At 40.9% G+C, this 22,588-nt stretch overlaps 1 protein-coding gene across 3 annotated transcripts in view; it reads right to left on the bottom strand.

The window, feature by feature from the left end:
* HERC2 (HECT and RLD domain containing E3 ubiquitin protein ligase 2) overlaps positions 1 to 22,588 on the bottom strand; it is a 200,821-nt gene that overhangs the window by 28,521 nt on the left and 149,712 nt on the right. For all 3 annotated transcript variants that reach the window (XM_050919178.1, XM_050919184.1, XM_050919190.1), the window contains 16 exons: positions 22,019 to 22,244; positions 20,666 to 20,837; positions 19,821 to 20,007; positions 18,575 to 18,715; positions 12,673 to 12,864; positions 11,115 to 11,268; positions 10,213 to 10,320; positions 7,732 to 7,863; positions 6,184 to 6,342; positions 5,980 to 6,098; positions 5,441 to 5,566; positions 5,025 to 5,180; positions 4,714 to 4,829; positions 4,376 to 4,574; positions 3,027 to 3,241; positions 1,473 to 1,650 (listed from right to left, as the gene is read on the bottom strand). In XM_050919178.1, the coding sequence (XP_050775135.1) occupies positions 1,473 to 1,650; positions 3,027 to 3,241; positions 4,376 to 4,574; positions 4,714 to 4,829; positions 5,025 to 5,180; positions 5,441 to 5,566; positions 5,980 to 6,098; positions 6,184 to 6,342; positions 7,732 to 7,863; positions 10,213 to 10,320; positions 11,115 to 11,268; positions 12,673 to 12,864; positions 18,575 to 18,715; positions 19,821 to 20,007; positions 20,666 to 20,837; positions 22,019 to 22,244 (2,580 nt within the window). The remainder of the gene's footprint in view (positions 1 to 1,472; positions 1,651 to 3,026; positions 3,242 to 4,375; positions 4,575 to 4,713; positions 4,830 to 5,024; positions 5,181 to 5,440; positions 5,567 to 5,979; positions 6,099 to 6,183; positions 6,343 to 7,731; positions 7,864 to 10,212; positions 10,321 to 11,114; positions 11,269 to 12,672; positions 12,865 to 18,574; positions 18,716 to 19,820; positions 20,008 to 20,665; positions 20,838 to 22,018; positions 22,245 to 22,588) is intronic.

Below are 22,588 nucleotides of genomic sequence, written 5' to 3'. Positions count from 1 at the left end.
GTCACCATTTTTTGTTTACAATAAGAAGTCTTAACTTTTTAAATTTCAAACAGTAAGTCAAATAAAAACAGTCAACTTGCAGGAACTCTTTATTGAGAATTGAGGGTGTGGTAACAGCTCAGGACCACATCACTGAATGAAGTAATGGACACTCAAGAAAAGTTTAGTATTTTCATCCCAACAAAAGATGACTAACAATGTACCATACATATTTTAAATACCTGGGTTATTCCTTTTATTTTGGTCAAGTAAATTCTCACTACAGTTAACAAACAAAAAAATAGAAGAAAACTGCTGCTGAAATATTTAAGGTAACCAAGGAATAGGTTTTATGAACTTCAATTTCTGGTTTTTGATTTTTATCGTGTATTACATAAACTGAATACAAATGCATGTTAGCAAATAGCTATTTGCTAGTTTATAATATTCAAGCACCCAAACAAGAGTATGAAACTAGTCAACATTGTATCTTCTGAAATGCTAACCTTCACACTGTAATAGTTGAGTCCAGATGATAAAATGAACTGTCAGTTCAAGTGTCAAGTAATTCTGTAGGAGAACTAACAATCTAAATTTAAGTTATTAAAGGCTAGTTACCATGAGATTGTGAAGTCTGAATTATTGCTAGCCAGCTAATCAGGCTAACTTCCTTGGATTTATTTTTTTATTCCAAATTGCAAATAATGTCCTTTATACATTTAAAAAAAACCCTCTTCAGAAAGGATCAAATCGCACATATCTACACCCATCATGAATATTTACTTCAGAAACTCCTCTACCAATATTATAACCGTAAACAATACTGGTTAACAAAAACATTTTTCTCTTAATAGTATTTCAGTATTGGATTCCCAGAATTAAGTACACAATTATACAACAACAATCAGTTGCAATTGTTCTCATTGCTTATCGCTTCATCGATAGACTTTTTTTTCAAGCTGGAAGAGGGGAACAAAGGGAAGAAAAGGGAGCAGCATGCATAAGACAGAGGGAAATGCCTGCTCATTTTCAGAAAGAATAGGGAAGCACTGGTAGGACTTACAGCAGAAGAGCTATTGGTGAGGAAGTGACACAATTTGTTTACTGGAGTAAGGGACAGAGCCTATTTGGACGGTTGAATCAGAAATTATTTCTGTTTCTTGTATGGGAGGTCAATTTTTTTTTAAGTAGTGTGTGTGGATGAGTTCCAATGGCCAGCTCCAACCCTTATTATGAGTATCAGCTGCTGCTGCACACTTGGCATTTATTTGTTCCTCTGCTGCAATGCAGTTCCTTTACTAGTGCTTGCTGGCAAAGTTTGTAGTTGCATTTTATTTAACCCATTCCTATCTCTTAAAACAAAATGGTAAATTCATTCTCTTTTTCTCTAAACATTTCTACCTTTATTCTTTATATGCAAAAATTTAAAAAAGCAAAATCTTTAGAACAGACATTCAAACTGCAGGTGATTAATTCAAACAATATCTTCTCACCAGTTTGGGTTTTAGCTGATCCTCACTATCTCCATGCCCAAGGCGTCCATATCTCCCCTTTCCCCATGTATAAAGATCCCCTGCTGCAGTAATACATGCACTGTGTGCTCCACCAGCAGCGATGTCAACTACTTCTATCCCTCGCAGAGATTCAATTACACGAGGACGATCACAAGGACTGAAATAGAATAGTTTAAACAGACAAAAAGATTGAATAAAGTGTTCCAATTAAGTAATATACGTAACTAGCAACTCTCTGGAATCCTTTTGCTCATTTTGAAATATTACTTATTTCTGGTAATTTTCCTAAAGAAAATAAGTATGAAAACATCATTCAGAATAATCCTATTCTTATAGGTTCACACAGGCTAGAAATATTTACCAACATATTTTATCACTGAGTTCCCATGTGCATATTTTAAGCTAAGATTTTTACTAAATTGACTTTTACTAAAAATATCCATGACAAAATGGGGAACCTGAGCAGCTGTGGGTGGCCTGGGAGGTCCAGGGACCCCCACCACCTGTGGGAGTCTGGAGCTGCAGGGTCCCCCTTCTGCTGGCAGCTCAGAGCTCCGGGGGTCCGCATTTCCCCCAGGGAGGTGGAGAGCAGCAGGGATCCCCTGCCGCCCATGGAGGCAGAGAGCGGTGGGGGTTCCCTACCACCCACGAAAGCAGAGAGCCGCGTGGAGCAGGTCTCCCACCATCCCTCCATTCCTCCTTAGGCTGCAGGGGCCCTGCAGCTCCCAACCTGCACTGGCTGAAGTCATGGAGGTCTCTGGAAGTCACGGATTCCGTTACCTCTGTGATTAAATTGCAGCCTTATGCATAATTGTGGCTCATAAGCATATAGTCACTTACTGTGGAAGCATACTGTTAACATTTTCATTTAGATTGTGAAGTATCACTTAAACACCTCAAAACTGTTCAGACTCCTTTGTGTCATTTCAGCTAATTTGTCCTACTATAACTTCCCAGATAAAACCAATACAGTAGTAATGGATTAATTAAAACAAAGGAGTCAAAACATTTATCTCCAAAAATGAATCAATGTTCACTAAAAACACAATTTAACATATTGTGATGAAATTGCTAGTGTAAAATGTACTACGATTCCCTACCAGATGGAATCAGAACTGCCCTACTCTGTCATAATCCCTGCACCTCTACCAGAGAGTGGAGTTTCTCGTTCAGCTCAAGCAGTATGGGGCTTGTGCCTCTGAAGCAGCAGAATCCTAGTTTTAATCCCTGCAGTGCCATAGAATTCCAAATACCCAGAATGTGCCACCCATTGAGGCAGCCATGGATTTGTTACACTACAATATATAGCCAATAACAAAAATTGACTACTTTTTTTTCCCTAAAAATATTTTATTAAACTATTATACTGGCTTCTCTAGTTTCAAAAAACCTAATTCTTGAGTAGGTATGGAAAGCTAGGACTTTGATCTATCTATCTATAGATAGGCAATATTTGTACAATGCTTCAACTATATAAATCCTATTAATACATATGCATCAACATCTCAACATAAAAGGTTTTCAAAATGTTACCTTCTGTTTCCATGACCCAGTTTACCATCTTCTGCCTCTCCCCAAGAATAAACTTCGCCTTCTGAAGATAGTGCCAAACAGTGCTTTCCTCCTGAGTTCACAGCAACTTTCTTTATGAACACATGCTGAATGGATTCCAGTAATGTTGGTGTGGAAACTGACTCAGTCCCTCCAATTCCAAGCCTGCCACCTGCACCATATCCAGTGGCATAAAGCTTCAATGAATGAAAAAAAAAATGTATTTTATATTGTTAACTTCCTGAATAGGAACAGTCATTTAAACTACATGATACACTCAGTGCAATTAATTGGATTCTAGTATTCATTGCTTCCCTGGTGGTATAAAGGACAGAAACCTTCTTTGCACATCTGAATTTTCTTTCCTGGAAAGTACAGAATATATACACTTAGAGTAATTGTATATATCAAAACTCAAATGCCTTTGTCTTTACATTTGATATGAAAAAGCTACATTACTATATAAGCTAAACTTCTCTTATGGGGAGAAGAGGGAACTTCCAAGAGACTTCGTTTTGAGCAGCTGTTCTGTACTCATAGAGGCTTTTTCCTCCTGAACCATTTTGAAATGATGTTTTAGCGCAAACTCTGTAGGCTTGCTAAACAGTATTGACATACAGGCTTTTATGGTCCCAAAAGGTTGAATAATATCTACGTATGCCCCCGTAGATTTTAAGAGTCAGTTACACGCATTTACATGATAGAAAGTAATTTTCTAAATTACTTTCAAAAATTTAGTTACATAAACTAGGTTTAAGTAAAGAAAAAAATTAAGACCGTCTCACAACTAAATTTTCCCTTTCTGTCTATATTTCATGAATCTGACTGCCATAGTGTGATACTGAATGTCTATGGGAAACTATCATACAGCAAATTGTTAAGCCCACAATTTCAACTTTAATTTTCAATTTCCTTGTTTTTGATTACATCACACAAATTAGACAGAAGAAAGGCTTAAATTCCTTTCCCTCATTAAGTTAAACTATTGATCAACGATTCTACAAACATGAAGCACATCAGCATTCCCATCAATACGAGTAGACATTCAAAATAATGTTAATCGTTCGTTCAGAAGCAGATGTCTGTGTTAAAATCAGCATAGCTCTCTAAGCTTAGAGCTGGTATCATCTTCTGTAAGTACAGTAGAAAATATTATACTAGGTTCCTAGTTCACTCTGTCAGTACTGGCAGTTGTGTGTGGGTTTGTTTTGGGTTTTTTTTAAATAAAAGTTTAGCAAAATTTACACTGAGCCAACCAATCCCACTCACCCTGGCAGGCTGACATTTGCCAGGGAAGTCTAACTGGAACAGTTCTTTATTGTAACCCTTACCTTTCCATCAGCAGTCACGGCAAACAGAGTCTGTTCACCACCAATTAATTGCACAGGTCTAAGTGTGGCAAGGGCTTCACATGGAGTTGGAACTTTCACCTTTGCCCCTTCAATACCTCCAAGCTGTCCTCTATGATTATGACCCCAACCATAAATAGTTCCACTACCTCCAGCTGAAAGTGTCCAATCATCTGGTCTCCTGCAGATAATTCAAAGGAACACAAAGGAAAAGTGTAGAAGATTGAAAATGGAAGCTTTGATATGCTCACCTTTTCATTCTAACACTTAAATTAGAAATGTCACAAGACCAAAACATTATGGCAGATTAACATAATAACCTGTTCATCCATTGCACAAGCTGTTCATCTTGCTCTCTCTTAAAGGCATCATGGCTCTCATGGAGAACATCCATATTCTCATTATCTGCCATTAATTCTCGGATCTTCTTTGCCACCTGCAATGTTATGCTGGATTAGAAACCATTACTTAAAATACCAGTTACTCTTACTTAACACTTAGCATAAGAGTGTTTAAATCTCAGCTATTTTCTTCCTCAGATTTAAGTATATTGTTAATAGAGCTTCATTATTAATTTCTTTTAACACACTCACATGTTCTGCTACTCTATATGAAAATATTTCTGCAGTACCTCATCAAGGAAAAGGCGAGGTAATGAAGTTCTTTTATCAAGAGCAACAGCAACTCTGGAGGCCATACAGTATCTTCTGAACCAAGCCCATTTGTGTGTCTCTGCACAGCAAGGAAGTGTGTCCAATTCTAGATCACAAGCAAGAGCTACAAGCACCTGCAAAAATAAAAAAAAAACAAAAGTTCTGTCACTATATTGCTTTTTGGGTGCAATAGAGGTGTGATTTAGTTCAGTGACACTAAGCTCCAGTTGGAAATAAGCATGCACTCAGTGGACCCTTTACTGGATGTTCCTGATGTAGAATGTGGCACTTTTCTGGAAGTGTCATTTTACTTTTTGTTTACCATACATGCTTGCTTATATAAAATTCCAACAGAACCATGCTATTTAACTATCCAACATTAGTATCTTGTTACCTTAAAGAAAGGGCTGTGAAGCAACTGCTTGCCACCTCTCACAATAGGATCTTCATAGTCAAACTGCCGCTGCAAAGCTTCTGGAAGGCCTTTAACCAAAGCAGCTAAAGCACTACCCGTAAAACTCTGGAAAAAAAACGAAAGGCAAAGTTAATCTATACACTTAATATACAACGGTAGAAAAAGGAAATTCTTAGGGTAGTTGTGATGGAAAATTAATTGCAATTTGATAACCAATGTGTAACATGAGCTCTGTCCAGATCCTAACAGGCATGTGTCCATATCAAACTCCACCCTTACAGGCAATTTCAGATGCAAAGAAGTAGATGGTACAGAGTATGAACTAGTTTTTTGTTCTCAAAGGAAGACCCTCCAGAATAAATTTGAAGTTAACTGCCCACCTGTACTTTCCCTGTCTGTAGCTTACCACAGATATCAGTTATCACAGCTGCATCTGGCCCCTTTCATGAGTATTACATTAATTTGAACATTCAACAAATTAAAGCAAGACATTACTATTGATCATTTGAGCTTCTTACCATAGTTCGTGCTTCTCCATCACTATCCCCTAGAATCCTATTTATGTTAATAGATTGGCCAAACTCTGTTGTCAGCAGTTTCCGTAGTCTCTGCAAGGCCCACATTCTGTGTCCAGCAGCTAAAATGGCAAAAATAAAACTTAAATTGCTTATAGTATCATTTTTACATCTAATCAATAGACTTCATTTTAAATTTGCACCTACCTAGGGCACTCAATTGAGCACATGCTGCAAGTGACGCTGCCAGGCGAGGAACTATACTCCTATTGGAAGCAAAATTCAAGCGGAAATCCAGCAAGCATGTTACCAAATCCATTGATGGACAAGAAAGAATGCAGCGATCTGAAAGGAGGTCTTTAGGGCCTATGAAAAAAATTGGTAGCTTTTTTAGTCACTTAGTTATCATGAGAATCTTAGTAAGAAGCCTGAGATCTTAACACCTTCAACGCTCACTATAAAACAAGTACAGTAACTCCTCGCTTAATGTTGTGGTTATGCTCCTGAAAAATGCTACTTTAAGTGAAACAATGTTAAGCGAATTCATTTTCCCCATAAAAATTAATGTAAAGCAGGGGGTGAGGTGGGAGGAGGAGGGGTTAGATTCCAGGGGGGAAAACATTCGCCAGACAAAAGACATTACATTTACACACACACACAGTATAAGTTTTAAACAAACTATTTAATACTGTATACAGCAATGATGATTTTGAAGCTTGTTTGAGGTGGTCGAGTCAGAGGGTGGAATACGTTGGGATATTTCCCAGGGAATGTCTTGTTGCTAAATGATAAACTAACGCTCAGCTGAGCCCTCAAGGGTTAACACGTTGTTGTTAATGTAGCCTCACACTCTACAAGGCAGCACAAATGAAGGGAAGAGACAGACGCATGGCAGTGGCTGCAAACATTCCCTGCGGAAACTAAATGTAACGATGAACCCACGCTATTCCACTGGAGCGCACCATTCTCTCCACTTTCCAAAGTGCCAGGTGGTGCATGTGTGTGAGAGAGACGCACATTGCCCCTTTAAGTACACTGACCCCACTCTAAGTACACTGCCTTTTTAAATAGATCAGCAAGTTGAGACAGCAGCTGCTCCCAGCAAGCTTCCTCCATCCTGAGCCCTGTTTTGTTCCCCACCTCTGCTCTTTGGAGATGGGGTACAGAAGCCGGGGGGGGGGAGACACCCTGACATCAGCATCCCTCTTCCCCATCATCCCTACACAGCAAGCAGTAGGCTTCCGGGAGCAGCTCCAAGACAGAGGGTAGGAGCAGCACATGGCAGTGGGGGCAGGGACACCTGAACTGCCTGGCAATTGATAGCCTGCTGGGCAGGTGCCGTAAAGGGAACTTAGGGGAGCTGATGGGGGACTGCTGGTCCACCCTGGTTGCAAGTTCCCACCAGCTAGCTCTAACAGGTTGCTCTTCCTGCAAACAGTGGACAAAGCTGGTGGCTGCCAAACAATGTTATAAGGGAGCACTGCGCAACTTTTAACGAGCACGTTCTCTAATAGATTAGCAACGTAACAACAAAACAACGTTAACCAGGATGACGTTAAGTGAGGAGTAACTGTAGTTCTAATCCAGATACTCATCTTTCTAAGAAGAGTATGCCAAAACTGTATCCTGACTTATTTATGTATCTTGTTACTTTGTTGATGTATTCTCTTTTCTAAATAAACATGTGTAAGTGGACACTGCAACCTTTGCTTATGAATACCCAACTCTCTCCTCCTATCATATATTATGACTTACCTGCAGCTGGCATGATAGGATAAACTGTGAATCGCCATCCCCATCCATTCACAGAGCCATCACTGATGAACTTCCACTTTAATTCATCTCCCGGAATTCGCAATTCACTAGACCAATCAGACCACTCACGACCTGTTACAGTGGGATAATACATACACACATTTTCATCTATACTGATTAATGATTATTCATCATCCATAAAGTATCATAGAGTTACTAGATGCTAGTTGCTGTAAGCATTAAATGAATGCTTCCTAGAAGAAAAAGATAGATCTGTAAATGAAGCACATAAATGTGCATATAAAAATAGCTAAAATCCAAGACAAGAAGCTATTTCCTTACAATACAACTTCGTTCCTGCTTGAAAAGCTCAACTTAAATTGTCATCTAAAAGATGCCTTCAGGTGTTTTAATACCAAAGTAAGTTACATTTCTGAAAGTCCACTTTCCTGTGGAAAAAATAAAATGTTGGCAACAAGTAATCCATAACAATACACAAAATGAATTCACTATTTAGAATCTTTTCCCATTTTCTCAGTTCAGTACTTGTTCTCTCTGCAGAGACTGATAATAGTTATAAAGTACCAAACAATTCTTTTTACATAAACCTATTTCATTCTTAAGATAAAATTCCTACAGAGAAAACATTTAAAACAATAAGAGAACCCACACACATGCTAATAAGCTTAACAGACATCACCCCACTTCTAACATGAAGGCATGCTCCTGCCAGAGCCCAACACCCCACCCAAGGGGTTCTCTTTGTGGTGACAAGATCATCACAGCTTCAGCTCAGAACAAGCACATTCATAAACATGATTAGTCCACCCTTTACATAGTTCAGAGGACTCTGACCTGGAGTTTCCAGAAGCATGTAATTAGTACACACAGGATCTCTCCTCCCAGTGCAAAGCTTCAAAAGATTGGCTTCAGAGAGAATTTGCCTTTCCCTCACCCCCATGTACTTCCCAGGAAACCTACTGCAAATGTATTGTCCCAAAAAGCCCTTTGACATTCCTAATATCTTCCAGAGATTGCATTAAATCTTGTCTTCCTGCTAAAGAAGTTCCACATAATCTCACAATAGTACAAAAACATTTCCTTTTTTAATACCATAAATTCCAAAGATTTTTACCTTAATTCAATAAAATTGAACTCAACTGAATGAGATTTGTCCACAATATTGCCTGTCACAACCAACATTAAGGAATTTAAATACAATACAGTACTTAAAACAATAATTATAAACTTGTGTGCCCAAATTGATATGAGATCCAATGTGAAGGCATGACTTCTTGCTCCCTACATCTACTTTCAGACACCATGTCCCAATTTGAATAATCTTGGTTCAGGGAGATGGTGGACACCAAAAGGCCCGCGCCACTATACAGATTCAAAGTGCTCCACAAAATGGACTTCTGCTCCTGGAGAAAAGGGTCAGCAGAAATGGTTGCCATCATGATCCATAGCTTGCCCATACTTTAAATGGCACACTTGATGAGAGTGAGAAAGGGAAATACCACATGGGTGAGTAAATGAAAGAAGAAAACTGACAGATACTGGAGATATAATTTGATTCAGGGAAGGGGGGAGGAGAAATGAAAGAAAGAGGAAAGGAAGAAAGAGCAAGAGATAGAATTTAAAAACTCTCCAGCCTGTGCCAGATTTTATTTAGAGCACTTGAGAGCAGAAAGATTTGCCTTTAATGTAGTAAAACCCATATTTCCAGAATTTTAAAATTCTTACAACGAAAAAAAAACATCTAGCATTCCTGTTATAAAATACTGTTTCACACTATGTTCAGATTCATTAAAAATAAATACCTTGGTTATGCAGAAAATTGTACACCACACATACTAGGAACCATTTGGGGATGTAACAGTAAAATCAGCATTTACATTTTATCTTAAGGTACAGGCAGGAAAATTTATTTTACAAATCACAACAGAATTACCAAGTGACAAATTAAAAAGTAAAGGAAATTAAAGAGTACGTTTCAATCCTGCCCCAAAACAATTACCACATGCTGCCAGCTTATACTGGTCTTTACACATAAGAGGTTAGAATGTTAAAACAGATTTTAAATGTGGAGCCTATCAAAAATAATTTAGGCTGCAGATTAAGATTGAAACGCTTCTGTAAAATACACTACTTTATTTGCACTTTAGAAATTACTTTGCATATATGCACAAATATTAAAAGTTGTTAGTTAAATAATTACCAGAATCTACATGTGTTTCAGTTATGATTATGCGTGCTTCAGAAATAATCTAATGTATTGAGAAAACTGCTTAAATTTTTTAAATTTTGCTAATTAAAAAATATTGTAAATCAATATTTGATATGTATTTTTCTAGCCTATTCTCCACCCAAAATAAACCTATACCATTTGCGATACAATACGAGTATATTTCATCCAACAGTAAGATAAACTAAGCACTTAAGAAAAATAAAGTAAATATAACATTTGATTCTTATCACCTGATCGGACTGAAACTATCCTGTTGACTCCATCCATTATGGTGAGAGGGTCATGGCGCCGCTCTGTAGAACACTGGCGATCAAATTCTACTCTGAGCCCTTCAGCACCTAACACGTAACAAAGTACTTTATATAATTAAACAATAAGTAAAATGGGGAAAATGTAAGCTTTAAAAGTCCAGTGAATTAAAACACTGTCTGAACTGTTCTATGCTGATCAAGCTAGAACGTAGCTATTTTCTATTAAGATAATTATTTGCCTGTAATTAATGTTCCTTGAAAGTATTACGTAGTATAGATCCACACACCACCCACGAATTTGGGCCACCTGTACATGACACTGTTCAGGACACTCCAAATCTTACGTGATCTGTTAAAGCATGTCAAAGCAAAGTATACCTGCAAGCTGAGGCAAAACGGCTAACGGCATCAAAAGTCTAATTTTTGGACCGTATTAAATCAATTCAAAATGAAACCACAATGCACAAAGAAAAATTATAGTCTAATAGTTAAGGCCAAGGACAAAGAAATTCGTTTATTTCAGGCCCTGATAACAATTTACTATGTGATTATGGGCAAGCTGTTCCCAATGTCCTAATGAAACAAAAATTAGATGTGATCTTGAGCTGCAGAGCAGCTGTGTACCAAATCCAGTCCTGCCCAGAGAACCTGAATTCATGAAGAGTACATTTAACATTCAAGAAAGGTTATCATCATCAAGCATACACATTTTTATTATAACAGGTATGTTAAAACTACCCAATTTACTCAAACATTTCAGTGAAGATTCAAAATGAATGATTGTAAACTGAATCTAAGTGTCTGTTCCTGCAAATCTGCATAACGTAAGTAACTGAATGGATAATTTCTCATCTCATATAAATCTTATCAGAATTCCACACCTGGTATTTTAACAGTGCCACTGGTTGAAGTATCATCTGTATATGGATGGCTACTTTCCACCACCACTGGCTGTGAAGAAAGACGACCACTTTGCGAGTCTGTAGCCACATCTTCTAACTCTGTAACACACAGCTCCAACAACATGTCAGCAACCTAAAAAAATACATCTCTACTGATTATACACATCTTCATAAAGAAAACAATTCAGTCTTCTAGAAAAAACTGATAACGAGAGTAAGCCATGATCCCCATCCTTCTTGGTGTCTTGTCCATTACATTCCAATATTCCAACAGAAAAGGTATGAATAAATGAAATAAGCCTCTATTTCAGTTATTAGAGCAATGCAACAAGAAGCAAATATCACATTAAACCCAAAACAGGCAAGAAAAATAAGTTTAAAATGCCTATTAAACAAACAAATGAAAACATCAAAGGTAAGTGTTAAGATAACTGAATGCTAAAATATGCTAATACCAGGGTTCTCAACCAGGGGTCCATGAGACCTTTCAAGGGGGCTACGGGGCCCCATGGCTGAAACCCAAAGCCTGATCCTTGACATTCCCCACAGGGATGAAGCTGGGAGGAACGGGGCTGAAGCGTGCCTCCCACCATGGGGCCGACGCTCTGATCTCCAGCGCTTCCCTTGGAGCTGAAGCCGGGAGCAGTGGGGTTGAATCTTGGAGCCCTGAGCCCTGGTGCTCCCCGTGGGGCAAAAGCTCTGAGCCCATAGGCAGAGTTGGGGGGTATGGAGGGCGCTGAACCCCATACCCCAAACTTCAGCAGATGAGCAGGGAAGTTGCAGGGCAGCTTCCTCCCATGTCCTTCTCCCCCACCCCCTGGCCAGGTCAGCGGTGGGAAGCCAGAGCGGGACAGCTGCTGCTCTGGCTGGTGACATGGAGCAGGCAGCTGTAGCTGCCCCTCATCTCCTGCTGGTGCCCGGGGCTGAAGCTGCCCCCTCAGCTCCCAACCCCCTTTGCTACCACAGAGGCAGGCAGTAAGAGCCACCTGGGTTGGGGGGGACCCAGCTCCATGGCTGGCAGAGTCCTCTGGGAACCAGGACTGCAGGGGAGCCCTCTCAGCACACAGCCCCTACACTACTCCTTGCCCTACACTTTGAACTACCCTCTATGCCTGCACACAGTCCCTAGTTATCCTCTCCCTACACCCTGAGCTACACCCCTGCTCACATGGAGCTGGCTCAAGCCCTGCTGGCTTCTGCCTCCCTCCCCCGAGAACCCCTCATCTCCGCTGGGTCCTGGAGTTTTTATAGCATGTTGGTGGGGCCTCCAGGGAAAAAAAAGGGTTGAGAACCCACTGGGAAATTTATAATATTGACTCTCATTAATTTTTACAGCAAACAGCTATATTCATTTGGTACTCCAATAAAAGGTTTATGGACTGTTATATTGGTATAAGATAATTATTAGTTTTTATGTTTGTAAATATCTACATCTTCTGAACCTATATCTTCAATGAGTAGGCATCACTTCAACAGAATGAGAAAGAAGGGAGGATAGTTAAAATACAGTAAGACAACAAAAATCACTTTGACTGACCTGTGGGTATGCAGTGCCCATCCCAGACAGCACAGCGGAAAGAACATCCTTTCCCTTCTCACCAGCCCTGGTGGAGACAGCAAGCTTCAGCAGGTCAACCATGACTCGTGTGTCATCTGGTACTAAAAGACTAGTGAACTCATCCAAGTATTGGGGTTCGGGACCAGATACTTTACTTTGGCTTTCTACATCCTGAAAGAGAAATTCAAGAAATGTATAATTTATAATGAAGAAAGATTTTATACAACAAACAGTTACTTGCCTATAAAAACCCAACATGGTCACTAACCTGTTCTGTAACTGTTGTTCTTTGAGATGTGTTGCACATGTCCATACTGCTTCAGATGTACGAATGTCCAGTGCACTAGCGTTACAGACTTTTCCCTTAGAAGTACCCCCACATCAGGGTAGCCCATGCACCCACTACTGCCTCCTACTGCTGCACAATGGGTAGAGCCACCTTGATCCTCCTCAGTTCCTTCTTATCAGACAGATTTAGATAGAGAGGGGAAGGAGAGTAGGTCATGGAATGGACATGTGTAACATCTCACAGAACAACAGTTACAGGACAAGTTAGTAACCGTTTTTCTTAAGTGATTGCATATGTTCATTCTGTTTCAGGTGTCTCTCAAGCAGGTCAATCAGGAGATGGAATCAGAGTCGACCTGAATAATGACAGAAGGATTAAATGTCCAAATCTGATATCTCTAGACTGTTGAGAGATGGCATTAGAATCAGAGATATGTACTGATGACCAAGCTGCATCTCTACAAATAGGCACTACAGGCACATGAGCTAGAAAGGCTGAGGAGGCCATCTGAGATCTCGCTGAACATGCCAGCATGCTGTCTGGGGAAGTTACATTGGTCATGTCATAGCACAAATGTAAACAGGAGGAAATCCACAATAGGATTCTTTGAGATGAGACTGGAATGCTTTTCATCCTGTCTGCAACTGCCACAAACAGTTATGAAGATGGCCTATGGTTTAGTCCTATCCAAGTAAAATGCTAATGCTCTCCTAACATCAAATGTGTGGAGTCTCTCCTCATTCTTATGAGAATGAGGATTGGGGAAGAATGTTGGTAAGTATACTGCCTGACTGATATGGAAGTGAGAAACTACTCTTGTGAGAAATTTTGGATGAAGGTGAAGATATACCTTTTCCTTGTATAAGATACCTGATGGATCAGATACCAGGGCTCTCAATTCCCTCACTCTTCTTGCGGAGATAATTGCCACCAAAAAGGCCGGTTAACTTGAAAGATGAAGAAACAAACAGAACAGGCAGTTCAAAAGGCAAGGTGGGGGTGTTTAATAATGTTCAAATCCCCACGAGAGAACATAATACCTCCTTTCAGTCCTCTTAGCTGTGTGAGGCAGGGAAGATGGTTTTTGCCACAACACTCTAGTGGGCTCCCGAATAGCCTCATTTATGGGCAGCGCCACTCAAGAAGGCCCCACAGATGCCAAAATGTCAGCCAATCTGGCTGAGCTCTCCTGAACTACTTCCATCTCTATATTAGGGTGGAAACCATTCTCTTAAGGAGGTTCTGATGGGCCCTATAATCATACAGAAACAGTGAGAAAACACTGGACACTACCACCTGATCAAGCGATGAGGAGGAGGAACCCAACGCTGGCTGAAATGGCGCTTCTCCCAATTCCTCGAAAGTGAGATTCATTGGGGCAGACTGTTGAAGTTTGACAACCAAGCTCAGTACCAGCAGTGGCTTCTTGCAGATCTCAAATGCAAAGAGTGATCACAGTTCCTATTGGAACAGGGAAGGGGAGAAGAGGAAATGGAGCTGGATGGAAACCCACACTGGCTCCAGTAGAGTTACAAATATGGCACTGGAGTCCAATTTTTTCCTGACAAAGGCTCCCTACTGACAAACCAACATGGAGCATCCACTGGATACCAGCAGTGAAAACCTCTCATAGCAGAGTGATGTTTTACATAACATGTCTGTAACACATAAGATCCATTTCTGACTCAGACAATGAACCCAAGTCATTCAATGAGGGAGGTGCCATGCTTCTCAGTGCTGGGAAGCAGTGACGGGAGTCTGGAGAGGATGGCACTGGAGAAATTATAGTCAGTTTGCCTCTCCACTGCACCGTACGAAGGGGTACCAGACCATTCAAAGGTGCCTGTGGTACTTGGTGCTGAACTCTAGCAATCAGCAAGTCCTTGTAGGAGTCTGTTGGTATTGGGTGAAGTGTTTGTTGAACCACCAGTATCTATAGACTCAGCTGATCACTTGCCACGACATCAGTCTCGGGAGTTGACAGCACCAGGAGTCTCTCCTGGTGCTGCTGAGTCAAAGAGGACGCACTGCTGAACAAGATGTGCTTCCTTATAGTCAATCTCAACAGCATCAGTACCTGAGTTAACAACCTCACCTAAGGTTCTACCTGCCCCGAAGGCAGACTGTTTGGCACTATGCGCATTCTACCCTGCTTCTCAGCTTGGCTGCTGGACACTGGTGCTGGCAACCTCAATCTCCTGGACAATGCCATTCTTCAGTGCAGTCTTCCAATGTTTCTTCTTCAGTACCAGAGGAGATCAATGTTGGGACTTTGCCATGCCAGAAGGCGCACTCCTAAGCAAAGTAAAAGCACTCAAGGCCCACCCCTGCAGGTTTAAAGTCTGGGAACTGAGGCATGCCACAGCACTGGGCATTGACACCCAGAACCTTACTTACCTCGAGCAGGAAGGTTCTGAAGATTGGGTAGGGCTGCATTCATAAGGAGGTGTTTGAGTCTGACCTCCTGGTATTTGTTAGTTCTGGGTTTCAAGCCCCTGCAGATTTCACATCGGTCCCTGATATGTGCTTCTCTGAGGCACTTCAGGAACCTGGAGTGCAGGTTCCTGACCGGCATCAGCTTCTTGCATGCATTTCAAGGTTTAAAAGCAGTGGTCTCCAACCTTTTAATGCACAAGATCACTTTTTGAATTTAAGGGCAACCCAGGATCTACCCCACCCCTTCCCCATCTCTCCTCTCTTCATCACTTGCTCTCCCCCACCCTCACTCACTTTCACCAGGCTGGGGCAGGGGGTTGGAGTTTGGTAAGGGGTGCAGGCTCTAGGCTGGCGTCAAGGGGTTCGCAGAGTGGGAGGGCACTTCGAGCTGAGCCTGAGGCAGCGGGTTGCGGTGCAAGAGGGGGTGAGAGGTGCAAGCTCTGAGAGGAGCTCATGGTTGGGGCAGGGGCTTGGGATGCGGGAGAAGGTTTGGGGTGCTGGATCCAGGAGGGGGGCGGGGGGGGGGGCAGGCTCTTGCTAGGCAGTACTTACCTCGGGCGGCTCCCGGTTGGTAGTGCAGCAGGGCTAAGGCAGGCTCTCTGCCTGTCCCAGCCCCACGCCACTCCCAGAAGTGGCCAATGCACCCCTGTGGCCCCCAGGGCGGGTGGGCACCTGCACTGCCCCTTTTTGCAGGCACCGCCCCCACAGCTCCCATTCGCCACAGCTCCCCAATTACCGGCCAATGGGAGCTGTGGGGGGGCGGGGGGGGGCGCATCTGCAGGCAGGAGCAGTGCACTGAGACCCCTGCCCCCTATTCCTCCAGGGCTGCGCTGGCCACTTCTGGGAGTAGTGTGGGGACTGGGAGAGTGTCCAGGATTGACCGGTTGGTGACCACTGGTTTAAAGTCTGGGGACTGAGGCATGCCACAGCACTGGGCATTGACACCCAGAACCACTGGGAACCAAAATGTAAACTAAATACATCAGTAAAATAAAAATATAAATCTACACTTCAGTAAGACAACACAAGTACTAACCATATACAACAGAAAAGACTCAGAAAGAGGGAAACATTTGTCGTAGCAAGTTACCACCTGTGATGAGGGAGGAGGGATAGCACAGTGGTTTGAGCATTGGCCTGGTAAACCCAGGGTTGTGAGTTCAATCCTTGAGGGGGCCATTTAGGGATTTGGGGATTGGTCCTGCTTTGACTAGGGGGTTGGACTAGATGATCTCCTGAGGTCCCTTCCAACCCTAATAATCTATGATTGTCAGAGCATGCTAAGAAGGAAGAGATGGGAGTTGGGTCTACCCTTTGGACCATCACGCAGCAGCACAATGCAGCAGAGGACACGTGCCATACCAGTGGGTACAGCTGAGGGAAAAATTTCAAATGCTAGTGAACTGAGCAAGCTTACTCCTGCAGGGGAACAGGCACGTGCAAGAACTCCAAGAAGAAACAGAAATTTAATACTGTGACCCTAAGACAGGGGTGGGCAAACTTTTTGGCCCGAGGGCCACATCTTGGTATGAAAATTGTATGGTGGGCCATGAATGCTTATGAAATTGGGGTTGGGATGCAGGAGAGGGTGAGGGCTCTGGCTGGGGTTGCAGGCTCTGGAGCAGGGCCAGAAATAATAAGGTCCATTATTACTTTTCCGTGATTTTCCATGGCTTGTCTGCAACTCAGCTGCAATTTGGGACAATCATCCCGTGATTCAAGTAGGGACTCAATAATAAACATCTATCAGCCATATCCACAGTTTTGATTAGTAGAAAGTAGTGGTAGGTTAACAAGTGTTCAGCTCCTATTTTGTGAAAGCCCTAACTAATTAAAAGGGAAAATGTGAAGAGAAATACAGAACATCAAGCCACAAAACCATAATAGACGACTGACTGTCAAATCTTCAGAACAAAGTCCTAAGGAAAAAAATATCAACTATTTCTTGATTTTATGAACCAATGCTTATTAGGCAAGGCTTAGGGGCATTGCATATTTAGGGATCGCTTCACTACATCATTTGGAGCATTTACTAAACAAAAATTTGCCATGCTGAAGTATACTATAAAAAGTACTGCCTACTTATGTAAAAAATACTTTTACATGCATTAGACAGTAGGGCTGGCTGGAAAACAAATTTCATTTCAGAAAAAACAAGCTTTCAAAAAATTTGTTTTCATTACACAGAACTAAAATAAGACCGTTCAAATTTTAGGGTGAAAAAACCCACAAGACTACCAACTCCAAAATAACCAGTAACTAGTGGTGATTAGAGCACTCGCCTAGGATATGAGATTCAACTCCCTGCCAAATTTGAAACTAAGCCATAGGGCAGGTCTACACTACCATTTAAGTCGATCTAACCTACGTCGCTTAGGGGTATGAAAAAGCAACTCCCCTGAATGACGCAAGTTATAATGACCTAAGAGCTTTCCACACCAATGATATGGCGGACATAGCTTCCGCCTCTCTTATGTCAATGGGCGAGTCCTCTCCTGTCCGCATAGAGCATCTTCATTGGATGTGCTGCAGCTGCGCTGATGTAGCGCTTCTAGTGCAGACCTGCCCTTAGACCTGGGTCTCCCACATCCCAGGTGAGTGCCCTAAGTACCAGACCATTATTGATTATTTTGGGGTAGGGGTCCCTCTCCCCTCTTCCTTTGGGTCTCCCACATCCCACGTGAGGCTATTGGTTATTCTCGAGTCCCTCTCTCCCCTCCAGAAATTTCATCCTGACCTTAAGAAACCTTCCCAACTAAATTTTTGTAAAAATAAGATACTTTTTCATGAAACATTACAGGAAACATTTCAGCTTTAACAAAACAGCATTTTTAGATGGGAAAAAATTTCAAAAAATTTGTGACCAGCTCTACCTAGCACCATAAAAATACATCTGCATTACACAAAGCTAACTAACTACATACATGGAGTTGTATTACATTCTCAAGAAACAGGATGTATACTATGCAGTGAATTTAGAAATAATTGCAGAATCTGAGTTTACTGTAAAACAGCATGCATATGGCAGTTGCTGTAGCACCAGAATTTTTTTTTTCCCCCTCTGATGACATAACTTGTCAAACACCAGAACAATTCAATTGCTTGATGGAGATACACAATAAAACCTATAATCTTAAAAAATATTAGCAATATTACTTCTTTGGTTTTCGTCATGGTCTCTGCTATGATACTGGCAGCTCCAGGATCATCAGTGACTGGAATGAAAGGACGAGAAGAGGCAGCAGCAGCTGAGGGAGTTACAGCAGAGGGGGTCACAGCATCTTCTGAAGAAACAACCTAATCAAAAAACATCATAGTTAACCAGACAGCACAGCAATAAGATATTGCATGTGTTTAAACAAGCTTAACTAGACTTTTCAAAAAGAAGTTTGTGCTCAGAAAAGAGATGCCTAAAAACAGCAGCATCTTATTCAAGAAATCCAGTCCCTGTATGAACCTTGCAGTGGTGCCTACTGGCGAACTAAGGGCTTTTCTTCACTATGGCACTAAGTCGATGTAAGTTATGCCACTTCAACTACATGAAACTACATAAGTGAAGTCAACATAACCTACATCAACTTAGTGCAATGTCTACACCATGCAATTTCAACAGGAGAGGCTCTCCCATCAACTGAGCATTTCTTAACCAGACTCGCTAAATCGACGCTGCTGCATCCATCGCAGCAGTGCTGATTTAGCTCGTAGTGAAGACAAGCCCTAAATCAGGGCCCCACTGCACTAGGTACGAACATGCAGTAAGATGACAATTCTTATCCCAAAGAGCTTACAACCTAAAAGACAAGACATAACAGCTGGATGAGACAAACAAGTATGTCAGCATGGGGGAATGGAGATGTATCCTCTTTAGTGACAAAATTATTATTACTATTCCTTTTAACACTGAAGAACACACACAGTATGTTTGTACCTGGCTTTCTTTTCAATACATCACACAATAGAAATAAGGTTACAATTATTTGTTACATTTGAAATAAGATTTAGACACTGATGATTCTCTTCATCTCGTCATTTGTTCTCTTTTAAATCCAGTTTATAAATTTACCTCTACTTCTTAAACCGTTTCAATACCTGATTAAGAGAACACCAATATCTTTGAATCAGGTCTAAAACATGATGAGAGATTTCCTTACGTTTTTATCTGATTCACTGGACTCTAAACTTGTGAACTGATCAATTATAATCAGGCATAGCTGACAAAACGCAGGCACTTCATGGCATTGATTCTAGAAGTTAGACTGATGCTGAAGTAAAGTTCTTATGCATGTTACTGTCAAATTAAATAAAGGAAAATACTTCACACAGTGTTATTATTGATGGATGTTTCAGCACTCCAAAATTGTTGTTCTGATAGCAAAACTGATTCTGATTTTATTTATTTTACCTCTCCTCTCCTGTCTTGCCAGGGATTTGGACTCAGTCTCTCTTCAACATCCACTGCTACCACACAATCTTCCCCATTGGCAGGACTCCCTGTAGAAGCAGCATCTGGTGGTGGGACTGGGGATGAAGAAGGACATTCCACTGGTGCAATCATACTTGCAGGCATCAGTGCTCCAACCACTGCATCCCTAAATTAAAAATGAACAAACTGTTGAGGACAGACTTACACTAGACCACCAAATCCTCTCTTTGGAAGAAAAGTGTCCTGTTATCCAGCTAGAGTAAAACTAAAAGTGATGGTTTTCAATGTTTGCAGTCTACAGGGTAGTTTACTTCCATTCCATGTGGGAGGACTCGCACTTATCTGAGATAGTTACAGATGCCTACAGAGTTTGGGGATTTTTAAACCAAAGTCTTCCACAAGTCTCTTTACCACTAGTATTTCTCCTGTCTTTATAAACAGAAATGAGCAATCTCAAAAGGAGCCCTCTGCTCTGTGATATACATTCTCAGCTGCAATGTATATAAACAAGATTATTGCTGAGAGTTGCACTTTCAGAAAGCTATCATTCTGTTCTTATTTGGATGATGCACTCTCACATGAGAGACTTTTAAATAAGCTAATATTTTGTTGCAGAGTTTCCTGTTCCACATAAGACAGTCTTGTCAGGAAAATCTGCATCAACAAGTTGATTTCAAGTGAACACTAAAAGGAAATTAAAATGAAGTTAAAGGATACATGCTAGAGCCCTATTTTATGATTACCTGGTATAAGGGAGAAAATGTATGAAGTAGCTTACTATCTATGCTTCACCCCGTAAAATACAACAATGTTGGCATGCCTACCTGGCATACATGATTTGTAATGCTGTCAATATATGAGATAATGCTTGCTGTTTGGCAAGGTTCCCATCTAGCGACAGAAGAATCTTAGCGAGGGATGGGCGGTTAGGTTTGGAACTGTTTACACCACTGATTTTGTTACTGGCAGCAGAAGAATCTGCATCTGATGGGACACCTGGGAAAAAGAGTAAGACATGCTTTTAAAAAAAGACTATAATGCATAATAACTGGTTCTGTTTGATACCTGCCTAATGATACTTTTGGAAAGCATTCTTAGCCACAATTCCTGTAATTCTGATATGAAACCCAATACTAAACCTAGGTCAGCAACGACTTTCATGTAAAACAGAGTCATAGAATCACAGAATATCAGGGTTGGAAGGGACCTCAGGAGATCATCTAGTCCAACCCACTGCTCAAAGCAGGACCAATCCCCAGATAGATTTTTGCCCCAGTTCCCTAAATGGCCCCCTCAAGGATTGAACTCACAACCCTGGGTTTAGCAGGCCAATGCTCAAACCACTGAGCTATCCCTCCCAATAAGTAAGTATAAAACTTACTCATGAGAATGGAGACACCTCAACACCACTAGTTTCCTACTGGTCTCTAAAACAAGCTTTACTTGGACAAAAAATTAACACACAACTTGAGTTCTATTTATATATATTGTACATCTATGAAGCTCTGTTATTGCTGCAGTTCTGTTCAGGTAAAAGATAGCTAATGGACTGAAAGACATAGAAACAGCTAAAATATTCTGATATTTTACATAGAACATTTTTGTTACACAAGTTTGACTAAATCTTGGTTCTGATAAACTGGGAAGGTGCCATCATAGAATGCTGCCTCCCTCTTTAGTGGTGGTCACTTGTCTTAGAAATCAATAGGTAAGATATCATTTGCATCAAGAATTATTATTTCTAAGAGGCATATAATACAGAAATTTAATATTAGGCTAGCATCCAGAAGCTCCAATCAGGGCAAGGCCCCAACATGATAGTCACCGTATCCCCTGCTCAAAAAAAAACAAAACAAAAAAGTCTACAGTTCAAGAAGAATCTCATTTTTGCTAACGCATTTTGGACTTTCAAATGTTTTAAACTGTTTGTTAAAGTTCAAACTAGTGCTAACTTTTGTATGACTCCTCAGCTTCAGAGCATACAATGTTTTAGCTTCCCAAGTCTTGTTCTCTTCTCTCTTCCTCCATTTTCAGCAAATCAGTATGTTTAAATGGCTTCCATCCTGCACAGCCACTTCGTCCCCCACACCCGTCCATCTATATACATCTACAACACCTCCTCAATCCACAGATATTGTTTAAAAATGTTAAGGAAATAAACACAAGCTTTGTATTACCTAGATAAGAAGCGCCTAAAGGGTCTCTAGCAGTTTGGAAGAGTACTGGCTCATGAACAGATGGTGTAGCTACATCCACTGTTGTCCATGCTACACTGTGGGAAGATCCACAAGCAACACGTGTAATTTTCTGGCCTTCTAAACCCTGTACAAGAGTGGGTTTTCTATTGACTGTAGTAGTTCCATTGCCTTGTTGTCCATGATCGTTGTCACCCCAAGCATAAACCTGCCAACAGACAGTTCTATATGTTACTTTGTTTCATTGAGGCTTTCATATATAGTTTTTTTCAAAATTACTATGATAGGATCTTATCTCTAAATGACTTATGTTACTAATTTAAGATATTTCCAGAGTACCTACCACCTTCATATTTAACAGCTGATGCTTTCAGGTTACATATGCTAATACAGCACATATGAGCTTCATTCTGGGTGTACATAAAGTTAATGGGATTATTTGCACATGGATTTTACTGGGGCTCTGCGTAACTATGATATTTATGCTATCATCCAATATAGAGCAGAAATATGTCCTGTCACAATATCATGATTGCTTCTGGATCTTAGGAA

The sequence above is a fragment of the Gopherus flavomarginatus genome, chromosome 1 (assembly GCF_025201925.1).
Source record: "Gopherus flavomarginatus isolate rGopFla2 chromosome 1, rGopFla2.mat.asm, whole genome shotgun sequence".
In the NCBI taxonomy this organism is placed as follows: Eukaryota; Metazoa; Chordata; order Testudines; family Testudinidae; genus Gopherus; species Gopherus flavomarginatus.
The sequence above is the reverse complement of the archived record's forward strand: the minus strand, read 5'-3'. Positions and strand labels throughout refer to the sequence as shown.